Source organism: Haliaeetus leucocephalus, unplaced genomic scaffold, assembly GCF_000737465.1.
Source record: "Haliaeetus leucocephalus isolate CR32 unplaced genomic scaffold, Haliaeetus_leucocephalus-4.0 Scaffold657, whole genome shotgun sequence".
In the NCBI taxonomy this organism is placed as follows: Eukaryota; Metazoa; Chordata; class Aves; order Accipitriformes; family Accipitridae; genus Haliaeetus; species Haliaeetus leucocephalus.
This window is the reverse complement of record NW_010973093.1, coordinates 903,845-929,396: the sequence shown is the minus strand read 5'-3', so window position 1 is coordinate 929,396 and position 25,552 is coordinate 903,845. Positions and strand designations below refer to the sequence as shown.

General features: G+C 44.3%; 1 protein-coding gene across 1 annotated transcript in view; it reads right to left on the bottom strand.

Moving 5' to 3' along the window:
- Positions 1-25,552, bottom strand: part of LOC104839270 (unconventional myosin-XV-like) — a 46,051-nt gene that overhangs the window by 17,482 nt on the left and 3,017 nt on the right. The window contains exons 2-29 of the mRNA XM_010579476.1: positions 25,402-25,479; positions 23,467-23,576; positions 22,800-22,874; positions 22,300-22,396; positions 21,648-21,751; positions 19,783-19,846; positions 19,123-19,236; positions 17,380-17,541; positions 16,913-17,026; positions 14,297-14,392; positions 13,567-13,698; positions 13,255-13,380; positions 12,651-12,728; positions 12,177-12,325; positions 12,007-12,052; positions 11,500-11,624; positions 11,250-11,367; positions 10,574-10,744; positions 6,631-6,688; positions 4,951-5,081; positions 4,748-4,843; positions 2,793-3,028; positions 2,530-2,708; positions 1,752-1,824; positions 1,123-1,329; positions 936-1,015; positions 633-730; positions 366-453 (exon numbers count right to left, since the gene is read on the bottom strand). Of these exons, the coding sequence (XP_010577778.1) occupies positions 366-453; positions 633-730; positions 936-1,015; positions 1,123-1,329; positions 1,752-1,824; positions 2,530-2,708; positions 2,793-3,028; positions 4,748-4,843; positions 4,951-5,081; positions 6,631-6,688; positions 10,574-10,744; positions 11,250-11,367; positions 11,500-11,624; positions 12,007-12,052; positions 12,177-12,325; positions 12,651-12,728; positions 13,255-13,380; positions 13,567-13,698; positions 14,297-14,392; positions 16,913-17,026; positions 17,380-17,541; positions 19,123-19,236; positions 19,783-19,846; positions 21,648-21,751; positions 22,300-22,396; positions 22,800-22,874; positions 23,467-23,576; positions 25,402-25,479 (3,205 nt within the window). The remainder of the gene's footprint in view (positions 1-365; positions 454-632; positions 731-935; positions 1,016-1,122; positions 1,330-1,751; positions 1,825-2,529; positions 2,709-2,792; positions 3,029-4,747; positions 4,844-4,950; positions 5,082-6,630; positions 6,689-10,573; positions 10,745-11,249; positions 11,368-11,499; positions 11,625-12,006; positions 12,053-12,176; positions 12,326-12,650; positions 12,729-13,254; positions 13,381-13,566; positions 13,699-14,296; positions 14,393-16,912; positions 17,027-17,379; positions 17,542-19,122; positions 19,237-19,782; positions 19,847-21,647; positions 21,752-22,299; positions 22,397-22,799; positions 22,875-23,466; positions 23,577-25,401; positions 25,480-25,552) is intronic.

Sequence of the window (25,552 nt, the reverse complement as noted above, 5' to 3'; positions counted from 1 at the left end):
GCAACTATTTTGTGAAAGCACAAGGTGAATAGAGGTGAATACAGGACTTACAAGTATGGGCCTAGGGAAGAGGTAGCCTGGATCAGAAGCAAGCTACCTGTTGCCTTGACCCCAAGACCAATTCGAGAGAGAAATTAAAAGCAGAACAAAGGTGATACCCTTACCTAGCACCTTCCCCAAAGCATCTCTCTCCCAGAACCTGGGAGTAAGGAGTGCAACTTCTGATGACCTACGCTAAAAACCAATGAGTCATGAATCAGCTGAGCCCATGCAATAATTAGCATTTAAGGGACTCCCTGATTTATGCTCACTGAAGCTTATGTAGCCCTGCAGGTATTCCCAGCTGTCCCCATCCCCTTACAGACCCGTAGAAGGAAAGATTCCTCTCTGTGTGGGTCCAATCTTCCCACCTCCTTTCATGCGTCCAGTCAGAATGTCCCTGTTCTCCATATCCTGCATCAAGAAAAAACAGTTATGTGAGCTCAGAGAGAGAGACTTCACAGAGGGAGAGCCATCCAAAGGCATATCTGAGCTGACCAGAGGCGGAGTGAATAGGCAGAGGCATGCTTGAGGGAGTCACAGGGACAGGAGAGCTGCAGCGAGAAAGTAGGAGGGAATATCAAGGGACTTACTGATAGTCTGGAGCCTTGATGCAGCACAGTGCTGAAGAGATCATCCACATAGTTATCCAAGCCTACAGGGGTCCTCAGGTCATCTCTGAAGCTTGGATCTAAAAGCAGAGAGAAGTCTGGTGACAAGGCAGGTAAGGAACATTCCCCTGCCTGCAGTCCCTATTAGACAGTCATGTTTTGGAGTGGAGCCCTTCCTTGCTTTACATCAAGAAGAATCACCTGTTTCCCCCTCTGCTCTGATTCCCTGGCTGGGGCCCATCTGGCCCTTCCCAGTGCCATCCACAGTTCTGGGCAAGAGCTTACCTGGATGGAGATTGTTGAATTCTGGAGGCAAATTAGGTGGTGGAAAGGTAGGGGCCCGGATGCCTGGAGCAGGAGGGATCCTGTTGAAGAGAAAAATGAGATGAGGACAGCACAGAGTGCTGAAAGAAAGACAAACCGCTGGGTCACAGGGCCACAAGTGGTGGAGCAGGAGGATTAGGTGACTTACAAATCCAGGTCAGAGCTCTGGAAGAAGCTTCTGTCCCTTTCAGGAGTGATGGGGTACTCAGCTGAGGACTGAGAGGAACTGCTGAGGTTGCTGGCCTCCTCCATCTCTCCAATGAGGTCCAGCACAAAGTCACAGCCCAGCAGGTCCTGCCATGTGTTGCCAGTAAACATGGAGATAGACCACCCTCGAGACTTCTTATCACAGCCCCTGGTAACAGGGAGAGGAAGGAGAGAAGAGGTGTTCAGGTAGGCATGTGAAAGGGAGAGAAAGGAAAACATTGCATTCGGTTTCTTCTTGCCTTGTCTATCATGGCTTAAGGGTGTGAAGAACTATTAAGCGCCCAGGGTCAGGGAAAAACTAGAATCACTCAGGATTTGTCCATTTTTTTTTTAAATCTTTCCTCTGAAACTGCTCTGATGGATCACAGCAGTGATTCCTCTGTTGCTAAAGAGGCCTGCAGTTCATGCAGACGGAAGGGTGAAGAAGAGAGCACAGGCTGGTGTGGGTAAGGAGTCCTATTCCACATCTGACCATATAAATTCTAGCCTGCAGCCTCGACCAGTCTGAACCTCAGAACTAGTGACAGCCTCTTTCCCACCCCCAGCTCTTCTCCCATCCTCTGGCAGTACCTTGCACTCAGGAGCCAGCCTGCATACTGCTCCCCAGTCATCCAAGACTCCACCTCAGCTGAGAACTTCTCCTCTAGCACAGAAAAGAAAGTCAGTACACACAGCCTCCCCAGCAACACCTAAGCTCTGCAGGACACAGGCAGAGCCCAGCTGCAAAGTCTTACACACTCCTGAGTGGGGGCCACAGAGGACTGAAAGCACATGGAGGGCTCCACATGAACACATTCACATCCAGAATAACTGTTTGGTGGCATAGGTTGGCATTTCCAACCTGACAGCTGAAAACCCTTGCAGTGTCCTGCTTCACTTGGGCCACCACTCCGCTCACCAAAGAGCCAAAGTAGGGATGTTCTGCATTCAATTCACAGAGCTTCTGATCACTCAAGAGGCAGCATAAGCCAATATTTGAGAAGGAAGGCAGGCAGAAAGTCCCTGCAACAAAGGCAGCAGTTGCTGCTTCATGGGCTGTGCAGTAATGGATGACAGGAAAACCAGACCCATAGATATGCACAGGCAGAACAGCCCTCTGTTGAGATGGGCCCAAAACCAGAAGAATCTCATCCCTCAGCCAGAGTAGCAGGTCTCATCAGGCCCAGACTTTGGGAGGTTTGGGTTTAGACTCAGATGCTTGTATCCCCCATGGCTATACCAGCCAGAAGAAATCAGTGTTCTGATCCCTCTTTACTAAGCAGAGGGAAGTATTTTCTGAATGCTTATTTCTGCACTGGAAAAGTCCTTAGGGAATAGAATATAGCAGAAGGGCAGAAGCACAAGTTACCATTAAAAGTATGAACATCCAGCACCATCTTTCCTCTCCTCTGGTTTGCAGTCCACTCCAGCTGAGTGGGAGGGTAGGCCCGAGAGAACGTAGAGTCTATCTCAGTGTGCTGTGCTGCTGTCAAGATCTTGCGCTGGCAAACAGCATTGTAGCCCTCCATGCCATGATCTGACACAAATCTAGGAAAAGGCAACTGCATTTAGCACACTGCTCATCTCCTTTAACCTTAAGGAAAGTGTAGCTAGACCTTTTCTCCTCCTTACTTCAGCAACGGCTTCTCCAGTGCTGGTGAAGGGGCAAAGCAGCTCAGCAAAGTTGCCATCAGGACCCAAGCTCGCTGGCTGTGCTCCATGTCTGGGTTTTTCCATGTCTGGGCAACCACCTGACTGAAGATTTCGTTGCGCAGAGCCACATTATTCAAACCTCTCCCAGCAATGTAGTTGCCCAGAAGTACCTCCTGCCAGCCATGGAGATTCTTGTCACCAATGAACCGCAAAATCTAGAAGCATCCGGGGGGGGGGGAAAGAGAGAGAGCTGTATCTGTAACCCTCTGTCCCAAATGGTGTTGTAAGGTGACAACCTGGGTTGTAGATACCAGGGTGTTTGTGAGCCTAAGAAGAGTAGCCAACACTAAGATAGGGATCTATTCTCAGGTTTTGTGCACCACCTAAGTTCTGGGGAATTTGGGAAGCAATGTTCATAGAGATTGGACCCTGACTAAAAGTCAGGATGACTTCACCCTCTTCTTAGTTATGCCTCTGCTCAGATACACAAGCAAGTTACCGTAGGCTATTTGTTACTGTGTCTGAGCCCACAGGCTGCCTAGCTGTAAAAAATATGTAAAGGAAATTGATGCTTAGCTGATCTTTGTGAAAAGCTCAGAGCACCAGACATGAGGAAATACTAACACCTGAAAACTGAATGTTAAAAAGACTTTGGTGTAGTTAATATTATACCAAGCAGTATGAGATGTGGTATCTCAATAAACTCCCTTAAGCAATGATTTAGCTTCTTGGCTATGCATATCAACATCTTTGATGCTTTTGTAATCTGTATTTCTCCCTTTTAGGTACAGAATAATTTCTTTCAGCCTCTACACTTCAATATGTCATTAGATGAAAATGTTTCTAAAATGTGCCATGGACAGCTTTGGAAAGAACATTTATGAGAGATGGCCTATTTTTTGTCTCAGAGAACAGCACTTCTTAGAATGGTTAATGGTAGTAAGCACGTCAGAGATTCACTGAGAAAAACAGGAGATGGTGGTTGTTTAGTTATTACAGCCTTTGCCAAAGAAATAGCTATTTTTTTTTTATTAGCAATGGAGAAAAATTGTCTTTGATCTTCAGGAAAAATAATAGTAGTCTGCTTAAACACAATCCTATTCACAAGATTTTATTGAATCTTATGCTCTTCTAGAATTGGGATCATTAGGACAAAACAAGAGACTGGTTTTAGGTATTACCTTTCCTAATGGGCTTATTTTAATTACATGTAATTCTCAAAAGGATTACCAGATTTACTTAGAAATTATCTGAAGTTTCATTCTATTTTAGAGAGTCAACATTACCATTTTTAAGAAGAAATTTATGTTTCACATCCACAGAGATGAAATAACACCATTCTCTTATGCAAACACTACAGAATTAGAGTGTCGCTCCAGGTGTAGTTTTCTCGATCACAAAGTCCCTGCCTTTTTCCAGCCTTTATACAACAGTTCACTGTCCCCTATTGTGTACTGGCACAACTGTATGCCTGAGATACAGTCAATATATTTAGTACAAACCACATCATGGAAAAGATCTGGGTTAAATTAAACTTTTTTGTGATCAACAGATAACAATAAGTGCTTGAGAAGACAGATATCCCTTATACTGTCATTGCTACTGAATCTGGAATATTGGGAAACTAAGGCTTAGCAGTCTAATTCCTATATGTCCTGCCAAATTCTGAGGCTACATCACCAGGCAATTCACTTTGATCCCATTAGTCTATGGCTGGTCTATACCTCACCAAGAACACAGCAATGCTAAGGGGCTGCATGTGATCTCTGCCAGACTGCTCCAGTGCCTAGAAGGAGCAATTTATTCTGCTCTCCTAACACGCCATGTATTGTAAGAACAGTAACCACCACCAGCATCTTGTTGTATAACGGCAATCTATTATAGCCCTTGACCTATTCTTCAACAAGGCCCTGGTCAAGAAAGATGTCTCTTACCAGTTTGTTGATCTCAAGTGCACTCTCCTGGTATTCAGCATCCAGATGGGTTAAGGGGTGCTGCAGAGGCTGACCAGGGGCAGGGAAATATGTTTTCTACAAAGAAACAAAAGGACACAAACATAGAGTTTGTTCCTGGTATTACTAGAACTAGTGTGTCTCCCCAGTAGGGAAGCAATTAAGAGATATAAAAAGATTCCCACCTGGAATTGTGACTTAATGAAGGAGGAGAAAGGATAGCTGTTGATGTTGGGTGGGAGGGAAAGGTCGTCTTTGACCTTGACTTCTGGAGGCAATGCCTCAGTTATCTGGTTGGCCTGTTCTCGGTACTGACCTGTAAGAGAAAGAAGTCTTGCATTATAGGAGTTGGAAATGCTTCCAGAATACATCCGATTCACAGTGTAACACATGGCTAACATGCATCTAACCTTCCCTGAGCAGCTATACCAGCCCCCTGGCTCCAGGGGCACGCAGTCCACCCCTGCTGCCCTAAACCCCCAAGCAGGCACATCCTCACTTCCTTGAGACCACAAGGCCTAACTTCAGGAGAGAGTTTTTACAGCTCTGATCTTTCAGACTCTCATCCCTGGGGAACAAACACCCAGAGGGCAGTCAGCACCTGGAGTTTCAATTCTGTTATGCAGAGTTTACAAGACAGGAAACACTGAGCCTGTGCAGAGATACTGCTGACAACTGTTCAGTCAATGAGTAAATGAGAGGTCTTCACGATGAGGCACCAGATGATGGATTGCTCACAGACAATAGAGGAGCAAACATCTTCCTAAATGAAGAGATTTCTCAATGCAGCGCAGCTTCTGTGCATTCCTCTATCTCTAGACCATGTCCCTGGATGCTCTCCTCCTCCCTGTTTACAACCCATCAGCTTTCATTTTCAGCAGTTACAGTGCAGTTTGTCCCCTGAGCCCCTCTAGGTAACATTGCTCACTAGACCAGGTGATAGTCCCTAGAGGTGTATGCCATGAAGTATGAGGTATCTGGGAATCGAGGACAGTCTGCTCCAATTCACAAGATCCTTTTGCCTGACTGTATCTTTTACTGTACTATACAGAAGGCCAAAGATACAGCTGTCATTCTGTTAGATGCTATACCAACATAAAGAGGCAAATCCTCTCAACCTATTTCAACTTATTACAGAGGAAACAATACTGCAAATAACTTAATGTTCAAGATCAGGTCAACAACTTGGGAAATTATTTCAGTTAGTGGTATTTTGGTGATTTGAAAACAAAACAAAGCAAAAAAATTTCCATCCCAAGCAAAACATTTCGCTTAATTGTTATATTGTTAGTTCCTGAAGCTGTTACATTGTTTCTATCTACTTCTATTTTAAAAGAAGTAATTACTTTTGAACAAGTAATTTTAAATGAAAACCCCCAAATATTTCTTTGAAAGTGCCAAAATTGCAGTTTTGACTTCTTCACCTTCAATTTCGTTACAAATTTTTGAGTAGTAAAAGATAGGTTTCAGTTCTCACAACCCAGATATCCAGCTCTGCAAGACACCTGGGTTCATTAAACAGTTTGCTGTCACACAACTTTGACCAAAGTTTTGCACCATCACTATCATCAGTTCTATCAGCACAGTTCAAAAAACGAGCTGAAAATGTAACAAAGATACTGAATTTTAATCTGGTGTTCTGCCCACTGACCCAAGTCACTTTTCCGCCCTGTTGTGTTGGGAAACAATATACGTGACACCATTTGCCTTTATCATATTTACACTGCGGTAATAATACATCAAATGTAACCCAAGTGAGCGACAGCAGGTAGAACAAGCACGTACTTAAACTGCTAGAAAACAAGGAAATAAACAGTAAAGTAAAAGAGTGCAGGAAAGAGAGGGAAGGAGGGAGGATTTCTTACCTTCAGCTAACTGCAGGAGGGCAGCAAGGTCTGCAGGGATCTCCAGCAGTCCCACATCCTGTGGAGAGAGTGAGCAAGTCAGTCACTGGGGTCCCAGAAGTGAAACAACATATAAACCCTGAACTGTTCTGCTAAAACCAGGTAAAGCTGCCTTTGAGAAGCTGGCCAGAACAAGGACTAAGCATCTGAGCAAAACCAGTAATTTCTGCCTATGCAACATTCAGAAGCAATACAAATAGGGAAGTATCATATTAGCACAGGTATATGACATGGGTCAGCAAATGAGGGAAAGGTGAGTAATTCCTAAAAAAATCAACTGCCATGGGGGGAGAGTGACAGGAAAGTTGACTTTCTTTGACTCATCTCATTACTAACAAGACTGGCATTTTATACAGAAGAGATTGCGGTTGAAAGGTAAGGGCCGTTTCCTCCTACTCCTTTTTCTGCCATTTTTATTTTTCAGTATCCAAGAGTGCTACAGCATAAATAAAAATAGACCTGATTCTGATCTTTGATGCACACCACTATTTTGCAGGTTCCTAAGGAAGCTCAGATCTCTATGTGGGTAATTCAGATGAGAATCTGGCCAATAAGCCTTGATTTTTCGCTGTTTTGCACCTTGCATGATGCATGCATTTGTGCAAGGTTGGAAGTAAATGGGCCAATGCAACACAGTGTATCAGCATCGATGTCTGCATATAATGTCAGTTCAGGGTATTTCAGACAGGACTACTCAGATTAAGACACTATGAAACCAAGCCAAAGGCACAAAGCCTGAGCTTTTGGGTTTTTTGTTTTTTTTAAGATCTGCCTAGTAAAGCCTGTACTCACCAGCATACTGACATCTCTCTCCACATAAACTCTCAGCAATGCTTAAAGACAGATTCACAGCTTTTTTGATCAGTTTGATTTTGCTCATAAGAAGATACTTGACTTTAAATCTAGTTTTTCAATGGCATATTCAGGAATTGGACTGTGAAATGCCACAGTCCTGGATCCACACCTGAGGAAGCAGGTGATATTGCAAGAGCACCCAGTGCTAAGTATTCCTGTTGTTGTTACTGACAAACCTGTGCAACTTTGTGGAGGGTGTCAATTCAGATTTCCTTGCTACACACATCATAGCAAATGTATGCCTGGTCTAAACATATAAATAATGACATTAGTTAGCAGTGTTACTTATAGTCGTTGATACAGGTTAAACTTGTTACGAAGCCTTTAATACCTCCCATCCTCTACATCTTCCACAAATATATTTGTGCAGAACTGTTTCATTCCAACCTTTCACAACAGAACATGATTATCAAAAATTGTCTTCCTCCCAACTCCAAAGAATAGCTCCAGTGCTGTGAACAAATACAGTACCCTGCCTCAGGACCACTTTATGGTGCTTGACTATGCCCAGAGATTGGGAAACACCAAACTAATGAGATAGTTATGTATCAGAAGGCTCTTTATACCAGGCTAAACTCCTTTCTTGCTGCTAGGTTTCCAGTGTACATGTGGGCTCTGTACACTCTCCAGATGTTTTGCTGTTGCCCAGCAAACCTGGGCTGAGGAGGCATAGGGGAGGGAGAACACCCTGAAAGCCTGGCTTGTTTTATATCAGACTCTCCCAGACTGTTTGACAACTTACCATTCCTTGGATGGGACTGTTCTCTGTGTCACCACTGTCCGGGGACCTCCTTCTTCGTTTCCCTTCCTCTAATTCCTGCTGTTAGTAGATGAAAGGGGGATGGGAGGTGGGAAAAGATGTATATGAGGTCACTTCCAGCTACTTCTGGGGGCAGACCCCATGGATGGGCAGGAGCTGGTGTCCTGCTCCAGCAGATCAAATGACAGAACAGCTGCAGACCCTTCTTGGGACTCAACACAGTGTATTGGGAAGGGGATGCCCAGGCAGAGCCGTTAACTCTGCTGAAACACCACCTGCCCTGCACAGCACAACTCAACAGCAAGACCCTTCACCACCTGCCCAGCATCCCTGCCACACCTTTCCTCCCTTGCCTAGCATTTGATGTGTCTCAAGACAAAAGCACACAGAAGCTGTCAGAAACATTCATCTGCCTCCTCCAGCACCAAAGAATATGGTAAGAGCCTGAACATGGACAGATGAACTTGTCCGTGGAGAGGGACCCCTTTAGAGGGGGTGGGAGGAATACCAAAAGCCAACTCCCTTGCAGCCCTTTCCCATCCATTCTATTGTTCCCCGGCCTCACCACTCACCTGACTCCTACTCCGAAGATGGAAAAGGAGGGTCTCTGTCTCTCTCTCTCCTGCTTGTCTATGTTGCAGTATGGTGTGACTAGATGGGAGGTTATGAGGGTTGGGCTGAGAAAGACATTAGGCAGGCTAAAGTCCAAAGGGCAGGGCTGTGGGGTGGGGGAAAGGAGGAACTTTGCAGCAGGTGAACTTTGAGACCTTTATTGTTGTTATTGCATGTACAGAGACCTCAGCAAGCAAATATTGGAGGACCAGAAACAAATTCAGAAGGGCTGTGCTGTTGTGGTTACCTGGGAGAAAGAAAGGCTGGATCCTGTCCAAGTAGGAAGGGACAGGAAAAGGAACAGAAACACACACCGTTCTGGGCACAGCATGGCAGAAGGAACCTCTGCAGTCTTACAAGAACAACACTGACCTTAACCCTCTGCCCCATCTTTGCTAGTCATGCCAGCAGCTGTACTGGGTCCCTCCCTCGTGAAGCTAACAGCTATAGGGATGTTAGTTGCTACTCTAAGGACAAGTGGTCTGATTTCCTGTTTTCAATTTTCTTTTTAATAGCTGATGCAAAATACATCCAACCCATTTGATAGAACCATGGCGCTCTCCTGCACACAATTTTCCATCTTCTCAAACCACTGCCATCCTGTTCTCACTCCAACTGTGGGCCCAGCTGATTTGTGAAAGGCCAAGGACTTCTGCAGCCTGAGGCAGCTGCAAGTGGTCAGGGAAGCATCACTGTGGACTGAAAAAACCTTGCATTTCAGTCAGTGTCTGGGAAAACACCAGAAATTGAACTGGAGAACTAGAAGACCAGGATGAATGATTCCTTATAGCTTGAGCAGAACAGCAGCTTTTGAGGCCACAGATGGAATAAGCTCATGTCTTGTGTGGGGCAACCTCGAAAATCTCATAAACACAGACATACGAATCGGCTGCATTTGTACTACCTTTGCCAATTCTGAATTTCTTCTAGGGAGACAAGGCTCCAGTCTCTGTGGTTCCCTCTTTTGACTACATTTACATCAGCCAGAGAGTGAAGGACACCTCAGTGGATCATTGCCAAGAAACTTTCTAAAGCCATCCCTGCTCTAGCCTCACCCAGTCACCCACCAGCTCTCTCTGCTTAGAGCAGAAAGAGCTCCTGCAGTACACCTGGTCCTGAGAAGAGTGTCATTACCTGGCAGTGCTTCCTCCTTTGAATCAAAGGTCTGGAGATTAAAATCATGGTATTAAATTGCATCAAAGTCTTCTTCAGCCTTCTGTAACGCTTCCTAGAGGGATGTGAAAAGAGAAGAATTGCCAGTGAGGGAAACTTCAACAAAATTTAGGCAGACTGTGGACTCAATTTGAGGGTACAGGCCAAACAGAACATTAATACAGTCAGCCAGTCTGGATTTGGACTTACTGTGTTAAGCCTGGTCCTCTCTTAGATGTTTTCCCTACATTCTTTACTCTAGCTATGACAATATCAGCCTTAGCACAGGCAAGTTACTGTAACTGTTTTGACAGCAGCTGTATTTCCCCCGAAACCTCTGCTTAATATTGGGAACCAGGCTGGGAAGTCCCCTCCTCCACCTTATTGGAAAGTAACAGGATGCCCCCCTGCAGACCAGGCCAGGAGCCAACATGAGGAGGGGCCTGGCCAGGCACATCCCCACCTTGCTGTCCTAGGCAAGGACAAAGGGCTGTACCTTGCCTGGCCTTTGACTCCTGACCTTGCCTGGTAACCTCGGAAGTGAGCCTGAATGATTATGACTTTCTCCTGGAGGACATGGAGGCGTCTGCGGCGAAGGAGGCATCGGAAGTTCCTTTGCAGAGTAACAACGGCCCAGCTCTGCCTCTGGTTCCGTCGTCTCTCCAGAAGCTGCCTAGCCTTCTCCTTCAGAAAGACCTGGTCAAAGGGAATAGCTGCTGACCCACAAGGAAAGCTGCCAGCTTCTCTAAGAATTGATCAATAATAAAAGCTGCTGGTTTCTCTCTTTATAGCCTTGAAGGCCCCCTGCTAAGGAAACTGCACTGCCTTAATTGGGGAGGGCAGGAGGTGCAGGTGCAGGTGACAGAGATGGATGCATTTGTGGAGGACAGGGAATCACGGAGTGATGAAGGTTAGTAGGCAGGAAAGATAGAAGCCCAGATCTCCTTCAAGGATTGCTGGGTAGACAAAGGAGTTGGCCACGCTACTACAACAGCCTGGAGCCAGAGTGTCCCATTTCTTTATCTGAAATGCTAAAAATCCCTCCATCATACTTGAGACAAGAGGTAAAGCAAAAAGGAGGTGAAGGCATGCAATGTTTTCCCTCTTTGGGCAGGGAGCCGAGCTGCTCTCTGTCTGTTGACAGCCAGCAAATAGATGGCTGGTCCTGTGCAATTAAGATGGGATTCTCTATAGGCATCACCTTTGTTACTCCAATCTGATAGAGATCTGAGGGGCTCCCCACCACATGAGACAGCACTGCCACACAGACTTCTCTCTCCTCTAAGCAGTTGTGCCTTTGCCCAGCCAGGAGACCATACCTGGAAGATGAGATGTTGATATGACAAAAGCCAGAGCTGTAACTGGAGTCCTCAGAGAAGAACAAATCACAATGTGCTGACAAGTTCATCCAGGCTTTGAGTGGCTGGGGAATCCCAAGTACACCACTGTACCTGCCTAGGAAGTTCTGGAATGGAAGACGGACTGGGTATCCCTCCTTTCTAATGTGGATAGCCTCCAGTATCCCAGAATGTCGCAGCTGACAAGTGACATACTCCACATCAAAGATATTTGACAGCTGTGAATATAAGGCAGAAGAAAAATGTAAAACAAGAAATAAAGAAAGAAAAAATAAAGAAGACAGAAGGGAGAGATTTTAGAAAGGGTCTCCTTCTATTGTCCTGTCCTTGAGTTAGATCTTGCCATGGTCTGTGGGCGATGGAACACAAAACTCAACACATCCTTTGGTGTCCAACTGACACTGGTTTCTTATTATCCAGCATATGATCTGCTCATATGGCCACAGGGAAGTGTGAGAGACAGAGAAAGGGGAAGAAAAGTTTCAAGCTATCAAATGAAGCAAAAAAGTCCAAATCCCAACTGTGAAACGAGAGCTGCTGGAAAGAAGTAGACTTCAAGGAACTGAGGGACTCCATAAGGAGGTCAGGGTGCTGCCTTACCTTTTTGGGATTAGGGGTGATGCACCGAATGAAGAAGGCATGGCTCCTACAAAACAGAAGGAAGAACTTTTGATCATCCTCTTCTCTGTGCTGACCTGGGAAGACTTTACACTCTTCTGGGTGCAGCAATCAGCCCAATGCAGGGACGGCACTAAAACAGTATCTCTCACCTTCTCAGCTTGGCTGTGAGGTCCTGCAAAGACTGCTGGAATTTGGACACCAGTGTGGAGGCCTGAGGCTTGAGCCCTTTGCCTCTGGCCCCCAGCTCCCTTTGCTGACTATAGGCAGCTTTAGCCTTCTGGAAAATGTGAGACACCACCTGCAAAAGCAAAGAAATGACCAAAGCCCCCTGAACTATATGGAAAGAACAATCTCTTCTACCTGAAACTGGGGGGGTCATTCTCCCTTGCCCCTAGCAGTACCAGGAACCCGGCTGCTTCCTCAGGCAGTCTGTGCATTTTATATATAAAATGCACCAATTGCAGGCAAAGACCACTTGATCAATTCCCAAGTGTCCTTCAGTAGAACAAAACTCCTCACAGTTTCTCCAGGTTCTCTGACACCTGACCAGGATCTTTCTGCTTCTCACATGAAAGCAATGAGTAGCTTGTTAGGTGTCTGCAATATAGATCTTCATCATGTACCTTGAGGCGGCTCTGAGAGAAGATATCCAGCACCTGTGGACACAGCTGGTCACGGTTTTTACTAAGAAACTTGTGGACCTGCAGAGGCAAAGTCTGATTTAATGCACCATTCAGATCGCCAACCAGACAAGCAAAAATCCCTCTTACACTAACTAACTTGGGGCAGACAGCTGGAGAGGTGGAACAAGGGGAAAGCCCTAGAGAATGAAGCTTGCTGTTCCTGCTGCCACCAGGAGGGGAGGGGACGATGACTTCTGCTTTTAGGAGGGATTGCTCCTTTCCCCCTTCACATTGCCCAGCAGGCTTTGACCCCTCCCTTTTTTTCAGCAGCAACAGCTTTCCTGGATTTCCAGGGCTCTGAGACAAGCAGTGTAGGCTGTTGTGTACGTGAGACCGTTACGTATTTTGCTTCTGCCCAGAGGCAGCTTAGCTGCTCTCCTAATAAGAATCTCCTCATTTCTGAAAAACTGTTGCTCTAGAGGGATGTGCAGTTACAAAGAGAGGGCTTTGTTCTCTGCACTTGCAGCTGGTCCTTCAGGACATCCACAGCATGCTTCCAAGCTTGCCTATTGCTCCAACTGCTCAGAGCCCCCTGCCAGCTCACCTGATAGGTGACAGGGCCTGCATAGTGCTTCACAGTGAAGACTGGCAAAGGCAACTTGGGCTTGGTGTACCAAGGGCTGTTTCCATGGTGGTAATGACACTTCTGGAGGAAGGTGTGGTCAGTGGCCTGTAAAGGAGATGGCAAACATGTTTCCTGCTGCTGGAACATATTCAGTAGGTTGAAAAGCTGCTGTTAAACCAAAGGTAAAAACATCTAATACTTGAGCGAACACAGTCCCTGTTCAATCTGTAGAACTGCCTCAACATAATCATCCTGTGAAAGGGATCGCATAAGAGGATAAGAGCTTCTCACCTGAGTCAGTGAAGTCTGGTCATCCAGGATACACAAGATGCCATGGGGTTTTGCAGCAATGAAATCTAGGCATGACTCGCTGTACATCTTGGAAATAGGAATCCAAGCTAACTGCTCTTGGCTATATTCCTCCTACATGTTAAAGACCAACCAGTCAAATCCAGCCATGCAAACAAGAACAAATGGAGGGAGTTAACAAAGGGATTTGGTTTATTCATCAGGAAGTTAGTGTTTCACTGTTGTTAGGAACTTGCCTAGAAATATCTGGTTTTGTCTTATGAAACTTCTTCTAAAGCCACTAATGATTTTCCTTATTTAAGAGAGGAAGGCTGCTAAGCAGGGTGATAAAGTGAACTATAAAAGGCAGCAAGGCTGATAAATACACTTTCATCTCCAGGACATCAGTAGTACATAAAATGCTACAATGAATCCACCAAACAGCTTGAAAAGTACCAACTGAGGTCTGGAATCCTTGATCCTCACTAATTCACTTATAAAATCTGTAAAAGGCAGCAAGGCACTAACAAACTCCCCTTCCCTTAGTTTACTACAAAAGTAGTAAAAGATACTAAATAGCCAGCTCTATGTGCTAGGATTCCACAGGTACTGCTTAAGAGGGCCAGGTCTATTCAGCTTCCTGCTTCCCCGCTAAAGGATACTCTCCAGCTGAGACTGCCTCGTCTCATTCCCTATATGCTGCCTTTTACCTGCTGGCACAAGTTCCATTTACCTCTTCTTGGGCAATGACAGTCTGGCTGAAAAAATGCTGGAGATGCTCATTGGCAAAGTTGATGCAGAGTTGCTCTAAACTGTTCACACCTAGATCCTGCAAAGACAAAAAGGCATCATCATTTCCAACTCAGAGCCCTCCCAGGAGGCTGTGTCTTCTTGTGAATAATGCACAGCACCAGATGGTGCTGATCTGAGCTGCTGGTTCAGGCAGCTTGTTCTGATCAGTAAGTGAACCTAAGAAATTCAAATCATCTTATGTCTGTTTTGCAAGCTCTCAGCCTCATTTATTGACTAGGCTGAACAGCAAGAGGCAAGATAAGCTGTGAAGGAGCAGAAAGAAGAAGAGGTATACTCTTGGATGCACACCCCTACCTGGACATGCTCCATTGTTTTCAACATTCGTCAGAACACACAGATTTTAACAGGAATCCTAAGTATAAAACTCACAGGCCTCGATGAACATGTATCGCTCTAAGCCACTGCTCTGCCTTTTTTTTTTACTTACCACAAGTCTGGGAAGCCCCCAGAAGCTCACTGGGGTTGACATGTGGGTGTATACCTGCCACAAGGGTAGCGATTCCTGACCCAGAACTCTAGATGCTACCCTAACCTCAATTTCAAAAAGTAACACCTTGCAGAGCCTTTGCTTACAAAATTATCTGCATTTCTCCTATCCCTGGCCTGATCCAAAGCCTAGTGGATCAGGAAGGATCTCTTCAGAAACTTCAGTGGATTTTGGACTTGTCCCTATTCAGGCTGGGAACAACAGAAAAACAGAATATGCTGAAGCATGTGAAAAGAAATCAATTGTAAAAGATATAGTTAATATATTCCCAGCTTTATCCAAGTCTTTAGGAACAAATGGGAACAGTTAGATTAAACTACATTAAAAATGCTTTTCTTACTTCTGTTAGTAATAGTGCCAGGAATAATTAAAATGTGATTCATTAAGAATTAGCTCATTCAGCTCACCTCATCAATACAGCAAATTTATACTAAGTATTTTTCTGGGTTTGTTCCATCAAAACACACTGATGAGTGATCTGGCTCCCCAAGCCGCTGCTGAGCAGCAGAACACAGGCTGCAGGGAAAGGACTCTGAGCTGCTTTTTACATGAATTTGTGTATAAGTGAACATTCTAAGAAACTTCTGGGGGTTTTGTCAAACAATCGAACCATGGAGTTAAAATCCCCATGTGTCCTTTCAACACCACACATAACTTGGTTTCTAAACTCCAGTGCACTTGCTGAAAAGACAGTTTTGATTTGTATTTAATACAGCATATGAGCTAATTCAATGGGATGAGTTGGCTGAAAGTGCTGGTTTTGTTCTGATTTAAAATCAAATAATTTTCCTCTTCCTTAGAATGACAGAACCAAAGCTAGCTATGTGCACCATCTATGCAGCACCATACTGGTCAGTTCATGCAAAGGTATCAAACATGCAAGGCTGACGTGGTGGGAGCACCAGAAACCACTCTATTTGAGACAAGGTTGTTAACTGCCTATGGTTGTTAGGTCTCCACTTACACACCAATACTACTTGCAATCCACCCAGTCCTATGTACCTTCAGATTCTACCTGTGCCACACAGTTATGGAAGACTATGGGCTCCTCCAGATAGCAATTCATAACAAGACTCTATAGAAAAAGCGTTAAATCATACCTTGAGGGAGCATTTCTCTACTGCCCTAAAAAAAAAGTACCCCCCTGAACACAGATGTTTACATTACATGGTACAATTACTATCTCCTTTCTGGAAAAAAAAAAAAAAAAAAAAAAAAAAAAAAAACCAAAACCAAAAAGAAAACCCACCCATCAGATACCCTCCCATTTCTGGCAGTGACTGAGGACAATCAGCACATGCACTTGCAGCCCAGACAATATCAAAGAATAGGAAAAGCAACCTCAAAACCATGTATGTCCACAATGCCCACAGCACAGTCTGATTCCCAGGGAGCCAACCACTCATTGATTCTCAGCAGCAGCCAGTCAAAAAGCAGGTAATACAAAGTCTTGGCAATGGAGTCCCTGAGTAGGGGAGTAAAACCAGTTACTGCAAAGGCAACATCCTTGGGTGCATCTCACCAATCCAGACAACAACAGCAGAAGTCACCTGGCCTCGATGGCTCCTTCTACAGACAGAGGGGTGATGATCCGATCATAAGATGTCACCTGGATACATAAAGACCTGGAATTTACTGTTATTATCTCCTAAATACCCTTTTTTTTTAAAATCCACAGGGAAGTCAGCCTGGTTAATAAATGGATTTTTTTCTATTTGGCCTGATAATTTACCCAGGTATCAAAGGAAAGATTAAAACCAGAATTTTTCTGCCACATTTCAGGGTGGGAGTCAGCTGGCCAAAGTGTTAAGCCTGAAGCCACCTTGTCAGAAAAGAGCCCTCCTAGATGTGAATTCTGCCATCTTTACAGAGCTGCCTTAAGGGGTTCAGCCCATCCTCATTACTGATCTAGCACAGCAACCATTTTACTCCTGCTGTTACATCCCAGACTTTGGACCTTCTCAGGTGGTGGCCCTTCTGCTTACAGAGCACTGGGCTAGGGTATTCCATGCTTCAGGATGAATGAGAAATAACCAGAAAGGTACTCACAGTGACACGGTGAGTGACAGCACTTTGCAGAAAATCTGCTGACACATGCAACAAATTGGCCACAATCTGAATCTCAGTGTCATTGGCAATGGCTGCATGTTCATAGGATTCTTCCTAAATAGTGGAGAAAAACAACAGATTCAACTATGGATGGGATATTAGGTTCCACTAGTATTAATGTTCTCAATAGCACCTCAGCTGCACAGAGCTGGTCGCAGCCTGGGCAAAACACCAGCAGCTAGGTTCATTTTGGGTCCTTCAAAGAGCACCCAAGCTCTAATTACGTTTGGTTGCCTCCCATCTTCTGTCCTTGCCTAGGTCAGTCTAGAGCCTAATATCAAAAGAACAGAATAGTCTTCAAAGGATATAATCTTCAGTCAAGAATAATGTCCCTGGTCCCATCACATGGGATAACAGCAATGTTCAGCACAAATAGCCCATTCCCAAGCTGCCAAGGATTACTGTACCTCATAGGAGGTAAAGCAGATATTCCCTAGTTGCAGAATGGCAGCCAGGACAGCCCAGGTGGAGGTCAGCTGATCTTCCGAGAGGCTGATTCTCTCCAGAGCTTGCACCAAGACCAGAAAGTCCTGACTGTCCTCCTTCCCCAGGATGTCACAGGCTCTGCCCTGAGAGAATAGGGTCAGATAATCGTGGTCAGCCCATTTTGCCCCAGGCTGGAGCTGAGCTACCAGCAGCAATCTTCAGAGAAGTAGTTCAATGTTTTAAGGACTGGAGGAATCTGAAAAAAAAGACCAAAGACACCACTAGTGGGAGCTCAGCATTCATGACAGACCAGTCTCTTTTCTCTCTGGAGTTTCTGAGAGCAAGATCTTTCTTGCCCACACATGCTAAATTTTTACTATGGCTCCAATATAGGCACTCTAGCTACCCCTTGCCCACTGCTGGAGGGCAGCTTGAGAAAAGAAGGGAAGCCAGAATCTACTCCCAAATAAATAACGTCAGAGTTGCTACCCCAAATGGTACCCAGAACCCAATGTATCAAAGCAAATGGGTTTCTGTGCACCTAGAGAGCCATCCTGGGTTATAGTCTCACTTGCGTCTGCCACAGAGCTTAGCTATAACATGGGCATATCGCTTTTACTCTTCTTGTGCTTTTCTGTACAAGACGACACTCTTAACAACCGTCTGTGACCCTAAAGTTCACAGAAATCCTGGGCCAAGGCGATCAATCCGTAGAACCTGCTTGCATAAAAAGACATTCTTCAACAAAAGTTTCCAGCTGATTGCCAGCCAGATTCAGATGAGGACAAGAATGAGGCCGAGGCAGCCCTTGGGCTGCTTCTTGCCAAGACCAAGATCCAAGAGAGCTTTTGCCAGTCTCTGCTAACTTCTTTATGCATAATCTGATCTTTTTCCCTTTTCTTCTCTGCAGCAAGATGAGACACTCCTGTTAGATACCACCTTGAAGAGTTTAGTTTACAATACAGAACCTTTGCCAACTAGGAACATCATCCCTTTAAGGGATGGGCCCTTAATTGCCCTCCATCCCTGAGTCATTAATGGTACTTGTCCATTCCTTGCCTGAAGGAAAGATGATAGCAATCATTCGTCAAGGATTCCTCACATGACCACAGCTGCTGTAAAGAGTTTGCTCACCTGGCAAAGCTGACACACACAGCTGAAATGGGAAAGATACTTGCTATTGCTGTGAACTCCTTGAGTATGGAAAACATTCTTAAACAAAAGAAACTGTGCTCCAACGTGATGGCTTGCCATAAGTCTGGCAAACAATTTTCCAATTTAAAGAGATTGTAATTAGCAGTACATTTCAGTGGTTTAAAATTTCCACCCATTGACTCAGTCAATGAAGCAAGTGTTTTGCCGAAGGTAGAAAGAAATATCCCCTGATCTTTTCAGTCTCACAATAAATTGCAAATGCAAGGAAAGACAACGAGAAAAGGATTTCTTCACCACAAGGTGGAGCCATGGACCTACACGATGACTACTTTTTAAAAAGGCTTTCTTTGGGAGCAGAAAGGGCCTGAAAGGTGAGAAGAAGATCACATAAGAGACAAAGGTAGTCCTTCTTAGGTCAGGTGTGAGAAGGAGCAGAGCAGACTTTAGCATAGTCCTGTGAGGGAGACATCAGGAGGGAAGCAAAGTTATCAGGTGCCTCAATAACCAAACAGAGATGTCTTGGCCATTTCATTCTATCAGCTGCTGCAGAACATCCTCACCTCACTCACCTGATTCAGGTAAAAGTAAGACTCTGCCTCTTGCAAGTACAACTTCTCTTTCTGCTCCACCGGCAGCCCAGCCAGTAGCTCGTAAAACACATGGTAGTTCCTCTCACCATGGGCCTGACAGGGAACAAAGTTTCTAGAGTTGACTCATACCCAGTTCCAAAACCCTACAGAATACATGCTGCCATGAACCAAACACTCAAAGAGCAGGACACTGAAACTTTGAGGTCAGCAAGAAGAGGCCAGAAGCCACCCAAGAACTATTTCATTTGAAAAGTTTCCAGGGTTTCTCACTGACACCTTAAGAGCATTCCATTTGAGAGCAGTCCCTTTCACACAGCTCCAATATCCGACCTCTTCCACTCTCCAGACATTAACAAAAATTAGTTGAGGAGAGATTTAACTTCCAGTAATCCCTAAGAAGTGGCTTAATTCAACCTGTTTGAGACAGAGTGACCTCCTATTTTACTCAAATAAAATAAGCGATTACCTTGTGCTACACAGAAGGGACACATTTCTTGCTAACAGAATAAATGGGAGGCAATTCTCATACTTATTCCAATCCCTGTTATTTAGCAGTACATTTAAGATTAAATATGATTAATATAAAATATTAAGGGAGAGAGGGACCCCTCTAGGAGGGAGGGGCTCATTTGTCCTCACCTGAAATACCACACGAGACTTCTCCAGGAGGTACTGGGAGATGGATGTTCCCACCACGATGCCACTGAGCATGAGACAACAACAGATCGTGTCAGAAGCTAGTGACATGTTTTCTGTAGATCCATTTCACTGAGGGTTTAGCAGAGGAAGTTGTTGCTGAGAAACAAGGGTATGACCTGACCAACTTGGTCTGAATTTTGAAGCTTTCAAGCACAGGTGTTTTGTATCAGACTGTTACAGAGAAAGCAGCTATGAAACATAGAGATTCAAGTCTGTGTTCTGAACAGCCTCCAGAGTACAAAGGAGCTTGGACTTGAGTGATCCTCACAGGGTATGTCCTGAAAATAATCCAGGTAACATGCCACAGCCCTTCCCTTCAGCCATATCTGATTGCTGTTGCGTTACCACTCCCCCTTCTGACCTTGGCCACCCATTTCATATGTCGGGCTGATAGCCTTTGGGGACAGGGACCACCTATTTGTTTTGTAATTTAATTGCATCTTGCACAGAGTGATCCTGAACAAAACCCGGGATGTCCAAGTACTACAGCAATAGTGGGCCATGCAGCCAGCAGCCTGGAGTTAAGCTGCATGCAAGGATCTATAGGCCTTTAAGCCTATCATGTGTCTCATATAGATTAGGCAGATGTGTAAAGAAGGGCTGAATTAGCGGGCACCTGAATATATACAATTGATTTGAGAAGAGTCAATATGGCTTCTGTAAAAGGAGGTCCTGCCTCACAAAACTCCTGGAGTCGTTTGAAGGGGATGACAAATTTGCAGATAATAATGATCTGAGGGATATAGTCTACGTGAATTTCCAAAAGGTTTTGACAAAGTTGTGGGACTTTCAGGGAAACCAAGCAACCACAGTGTTAAGAGGGAACGTCCTGACATGGGTAGGAGTAAATGGCTAATCCTCTTAACAGTGGGAGGCAACCACTAGAGTTCCACAAAGTGTCTGTGCTCTGACCTGTGAGAGTAATTCAAGTTTTGATAAGTGACCTAAAAGAGGAGCTGAACAGCAATGTGACAAAGCTTCCTGATTGTATGAAATTATTCAAGGCAGTGAGGATGAAGGCCAACTCTGAATAAATGCAGACAGACCTTACAATACTGAGTGAGCGAGCAAGAAAATGGCACATGAAATCCACTGTTGATAAATGTAAAGTGATGCATACAGGCCGAAGTAATCCCAGCTTCACATATAAACTGACAGGCTCCAAGTTAACCATTGCTGCTTAGGACTGAGACCTTGGGGTTATGATAGACAGTTCCATGAAAATATCAGCTCAGCGCTTGGCAACAGTCAAAAAAAAAACAAAACCCAGAAGTTAGAAAGGAGGCACGTTCAAAACAAAAAAGGGTGTTTTTCACTGGTTAGACCTACAGAACACTTGCCAAAGACTGTTGCAGAGGCATGAGGTTTATACGAGACCAAGAAGAAACTGGAAAACCACAAGAGTCTCAGAAAAACTCCTGAGCTGCTGCAAATGGTTAAGAGCTGACAGAGTGTTAGAGAAAAGCATCATATGTATTTGGCCTTTCTTACTGTTGCCTCAGTGAATGCTTGTGGCCAGTGTTGGAGACAACATTGTATTAGATGGCTCCTTGTTATAAACTAGTTCAGCCATTCTTATGTTCTTAATTTATCACCCATCTTGACAGGTGAAGATCTATTCTTTTGTGGAGGAACCTAAAAGCAAAATAGGGGTGTAAACTCATCCTCTTCCTATCCTGATGGTAACAAGAGTGTAAGGGAGGGAGGGCTATTGCATGAGCTCTCAGCGCTGCTAGACCTTTTCTCACCCAAGCACCCCTTGACAGCTGGGAAGGACAGCATCCCAAGATGTTCCTTTAACTCACCATCGCAGATGGACATTCAGAAGCTTTCCAAAACGGCTCGAGTTGTCATTGAGAATGGTTCTGGCATTCCCAAAACTCTCCAGGATGGGTAGGACATTGCAGGGCTTGAAGAAAAGAGAGAGAGAACACTTCAGTAGCAATCATGGGGGTTTAAACCCCAAAGGAACTTAAGTAACTGTTAGTTTGAAAATCCAAGAAAAATGGGACTTCACTGAAAGAATTCTTGCCTGGCTAAAGAGTCTTTTTTAAAATTTATTTTGGTATCATTACCTCTAGCCATTGGTGAGTTGCTCTATGAGCTTTTTACCTTCACTGCTATGACCTTTCACTTTACTTCTGCTCTGTTTGTTCAGATTCACCTCCCAGACACTGCTATAAGGTCTCTAAGGCAGGTATCATCTCTCTGTTCAAACAGATACAGCACATTATACAGCATCAGGGTTCCCAGATACTAAAATACAGAAGAACAAATACATCAGCTGCCCTCGAGTCTTTATGGAAGCTTCATCTTGAACCACAAGCCATGCAAATTCCAGCTCAGTTAAACAGGAACAAAGAAATAACATAAACAGTATGGCCTCTTTACCCTGCCTTTGGCTTCTGCTCCTTGCCTAACAATCACAGCATAAAGCCAATTTCAGTTGCCTCTTACCTGTCTGACCCTGTGGCTGTCTGATCGCTGGTACAGCATGGTCAGGTATTGCACAATTGCTTTGGCAGCTTCTGTTTTACCTGATCCACTGTGTCCACTGGAGGAACAAGAGGAACAAGGAAGCTGGCATGAAAACAGAATTACCCAATTTAGACATATCAGAGGACCTGTTACAGTAAATCAGTGGAGTTGTACTGATTTACAACAAATGAAGATCTATCACATATTGTTTGAAACACTGACACGATTTGACAAAATAGGCCCAAATAAGATTCCATTGTGGAAGGCCAAATGCCTTCTCTTCCACTTCTCCAAACAGATGTGAAGCTAAATTCAAACTGTATTTGCAGAGTGAAATAAAAATCCATCTTATTCATGTTCCCTACTGACAGCCTTCACACAAGAGCCAGAATGATAAACTTACAGACAGTGAAATACAAAGACAAAATTCTTGCATAAAGAAATCAACAAGCTTTTGAAAAAGTACCCTTATTTCCTACCTGATGATAACACACTGCTCTTGCTCTGATGACTGGGATAGCACGTAGGCCATTTCTGCTATGGCAAAGATGTGTCTAGATGTACAGAACAAAAAACCCAGTTAACTGACCTCACATTTCTACCTCACAAATACAGCACCAAAAGGTTACTCATCAGTGACCTACATTAGAGATGGGCCAGTATCTGATCTGAGAAATGTGAGGAACCAGGGAAATCAGAGCTTTGTTCTTTGGTGACATCAGGTTAGTACCACAGTTACAAGCTACTGCAAAGTTCAGGTTCCTCCAGGACCTCTTCAACCTAACCTGAGTAATGCTCTGTCCCATAGCATTTAATATAAGGGACACCTGCAGTAATATCTGCACTAGAGGAACCTGCCTACATTGCTAGTTCTGGTAGGGCTGTACCAGTGTTAGCAGTTACTTCCAGAACTCCTAAGGTGCAGTCCCAACAGGCACTGAATTCAGGACTTTCAAGTAATACTTGAAGAAACTTGACCTAAAGAGTTTAGCTCCGTAAGTCCGAGCAACTACAACTTTGCCAAATGGATTGTTCACTTCCTGTGGCATTCATCCTGCTCTGTCAGACAACTGGAGGAAAATAAACTACTTTCTGGAGCACAAACAGAACAGAGTTTAGGGAGTTATTTGAGAAAGAGAAACATACGGGGCATTTTTTGAGAGAGTCCCTTGGTGGTACTGGGTAGCCACATCTTCAGAGTAGATACTGAGGTCTTTGAAAGGATTCACAGAAACCAAAATTTGCCCAATGTAAGTCTAGGACAAAAATAAGAAAGGGAAAAAAACATCTGGTGCCTTCTTAGAATTTTCTGAATAAGAAATGCAACTGAACACATATATTAATACAAAGATTAAAATGACCTTTAAAGGAATATTGTCTATTCTGACTATACTGCCAGCTTATTCAGGGCATAACACAATTTTTCAGTGGTCATTTTCAAAGCTCTGTCATTAATATTTGGGGATAAGTGGGCACTCACTGGTCCGTGGTCATCTTCAGTGGTCACTGTCTATTCTCCAAGCTTCACATGAAATTACAGGCACAGGTTTGAACACCTGAGCCAGTAAATGAAAAAGAGAACAATTAGCCATCCAGAACTATCTCTGGACTGCAACACTGTGAAATGTTGCAGAAACTCTGAAGTTTATTCTCAAGATCCACAATTTTTACCAGAACTACTTTGCTAAGACAGGAGAGTTCCACTAGGTGCAGCTGAAGCTAAAACTGAACCTAAGTATGCTCATGGGTTGGCAACAAATACCAAAATTAAAGAGAAACTCTGAGACTTTCAGATTTTACTACAAATATTTCATGCTACCCGTTTTCTGAGCAAAAGCAGTGTGAGTATCCTTCTTATCACCATTCCCAGTAATGAGTGAGCTCTTGAACTACTTAGTGCATTATTAAAGCTTGAAAGAATGATAGAAATCATTTTCTCTTAAAGCTCATTGTTCAGAATGAATAAGCACTGAAGAAAAAAAGAAATAAAACAAAACACCACTACCCATACATAAATAAGATTGCGATGGAACCTCTTCTTCAGACACAGCAGAACTGAGCTCTCACAGACTTCCCTACAAACAGAGGAAAGGGCTTGTCAGCCACACACTTCACTTGCATGTGTTAATATTAACCTTTCTGCCCTCCCAAGGATTTTGTAGGAGGCTGGGATCTGAAACTATTCACTGCCTTCACACGGTTCCAATGTGTCCAGGATTAAACACAGCAGAGAATAGAGCAGCCAAAGCTCAGAACATCCAGCCTGTCCATCTCCATGTGATCACAACTCCTTGCACATAGCCTTTACAGCTGTTTATCTCAACAGGATGGCAAGGGTAGAGGGTGCACGACATGTGTGAGAAGCAGTGTTAGGTGTTTCTCTTTCAACAACAGCAGTGAACCCATGATTTAAAAGCTGTTAAAGATGTAGGGCCTGAGTCTGCCACAGCTGAAGGCAATGGGAGTCACTAAAGCCACAGATACCAGTGTCAGTAGGCAAACAACATAGAAATGTGACTCTCATCCTGCAAGTCTTCCTGACTTACCACCCACTTCATGCAACAAGAATGATATGTCAAATTCCCAATTCTGTCCCTCTGCAACACCACAAAAGTCACATCAGCCTCTAAACCTCACTTCCCCTACCCACAAAGTATATTTGGGGTTTTTTTAGAACCCATTTCAGGACTGGGTACCATTTAACAGGAGAGGAAGAGTTCTCTGGATGCATCCGTAAGAAAGTCTGCTAACTAGGATGAGCTGCTCTCTCTGCTGTGTGACTGCAGACATTCAGTCTGCACTCTCTGTGCAGCAGAGCTTGGGGATGCACTACACATAACAGCCAGGAGTTCCCTCTGCAGCTGTGCTCCTCCCCACATGATTCAGTGTAGGTCCATAACTTAAATAGTGCAATTCAGTCTTTTACTTAGCTTTACTATGGAGCATCAGCTACTCAGCACATTAATTCTATTTTCTCACATGGTAGCCAAGGATCTATAATGTGCTTTCTGTTCTTGAACCAACAGTAGCTTTGAAGGATAACAAGCAAGCCCCTGTGACCTTGAATTAGCTGCAGAATACCACTGACAAGACATACTCCAGTCTGGTTAGATCTTCAATCTCCTCAACTTCTAGACAGTGGTCTTCACACATGTACACCTGAAATGCATAGAGACATTACTGAAAATCAGGAGAAGTTCAGCTTCATTCCAATACTGGAGGCAACACCTGT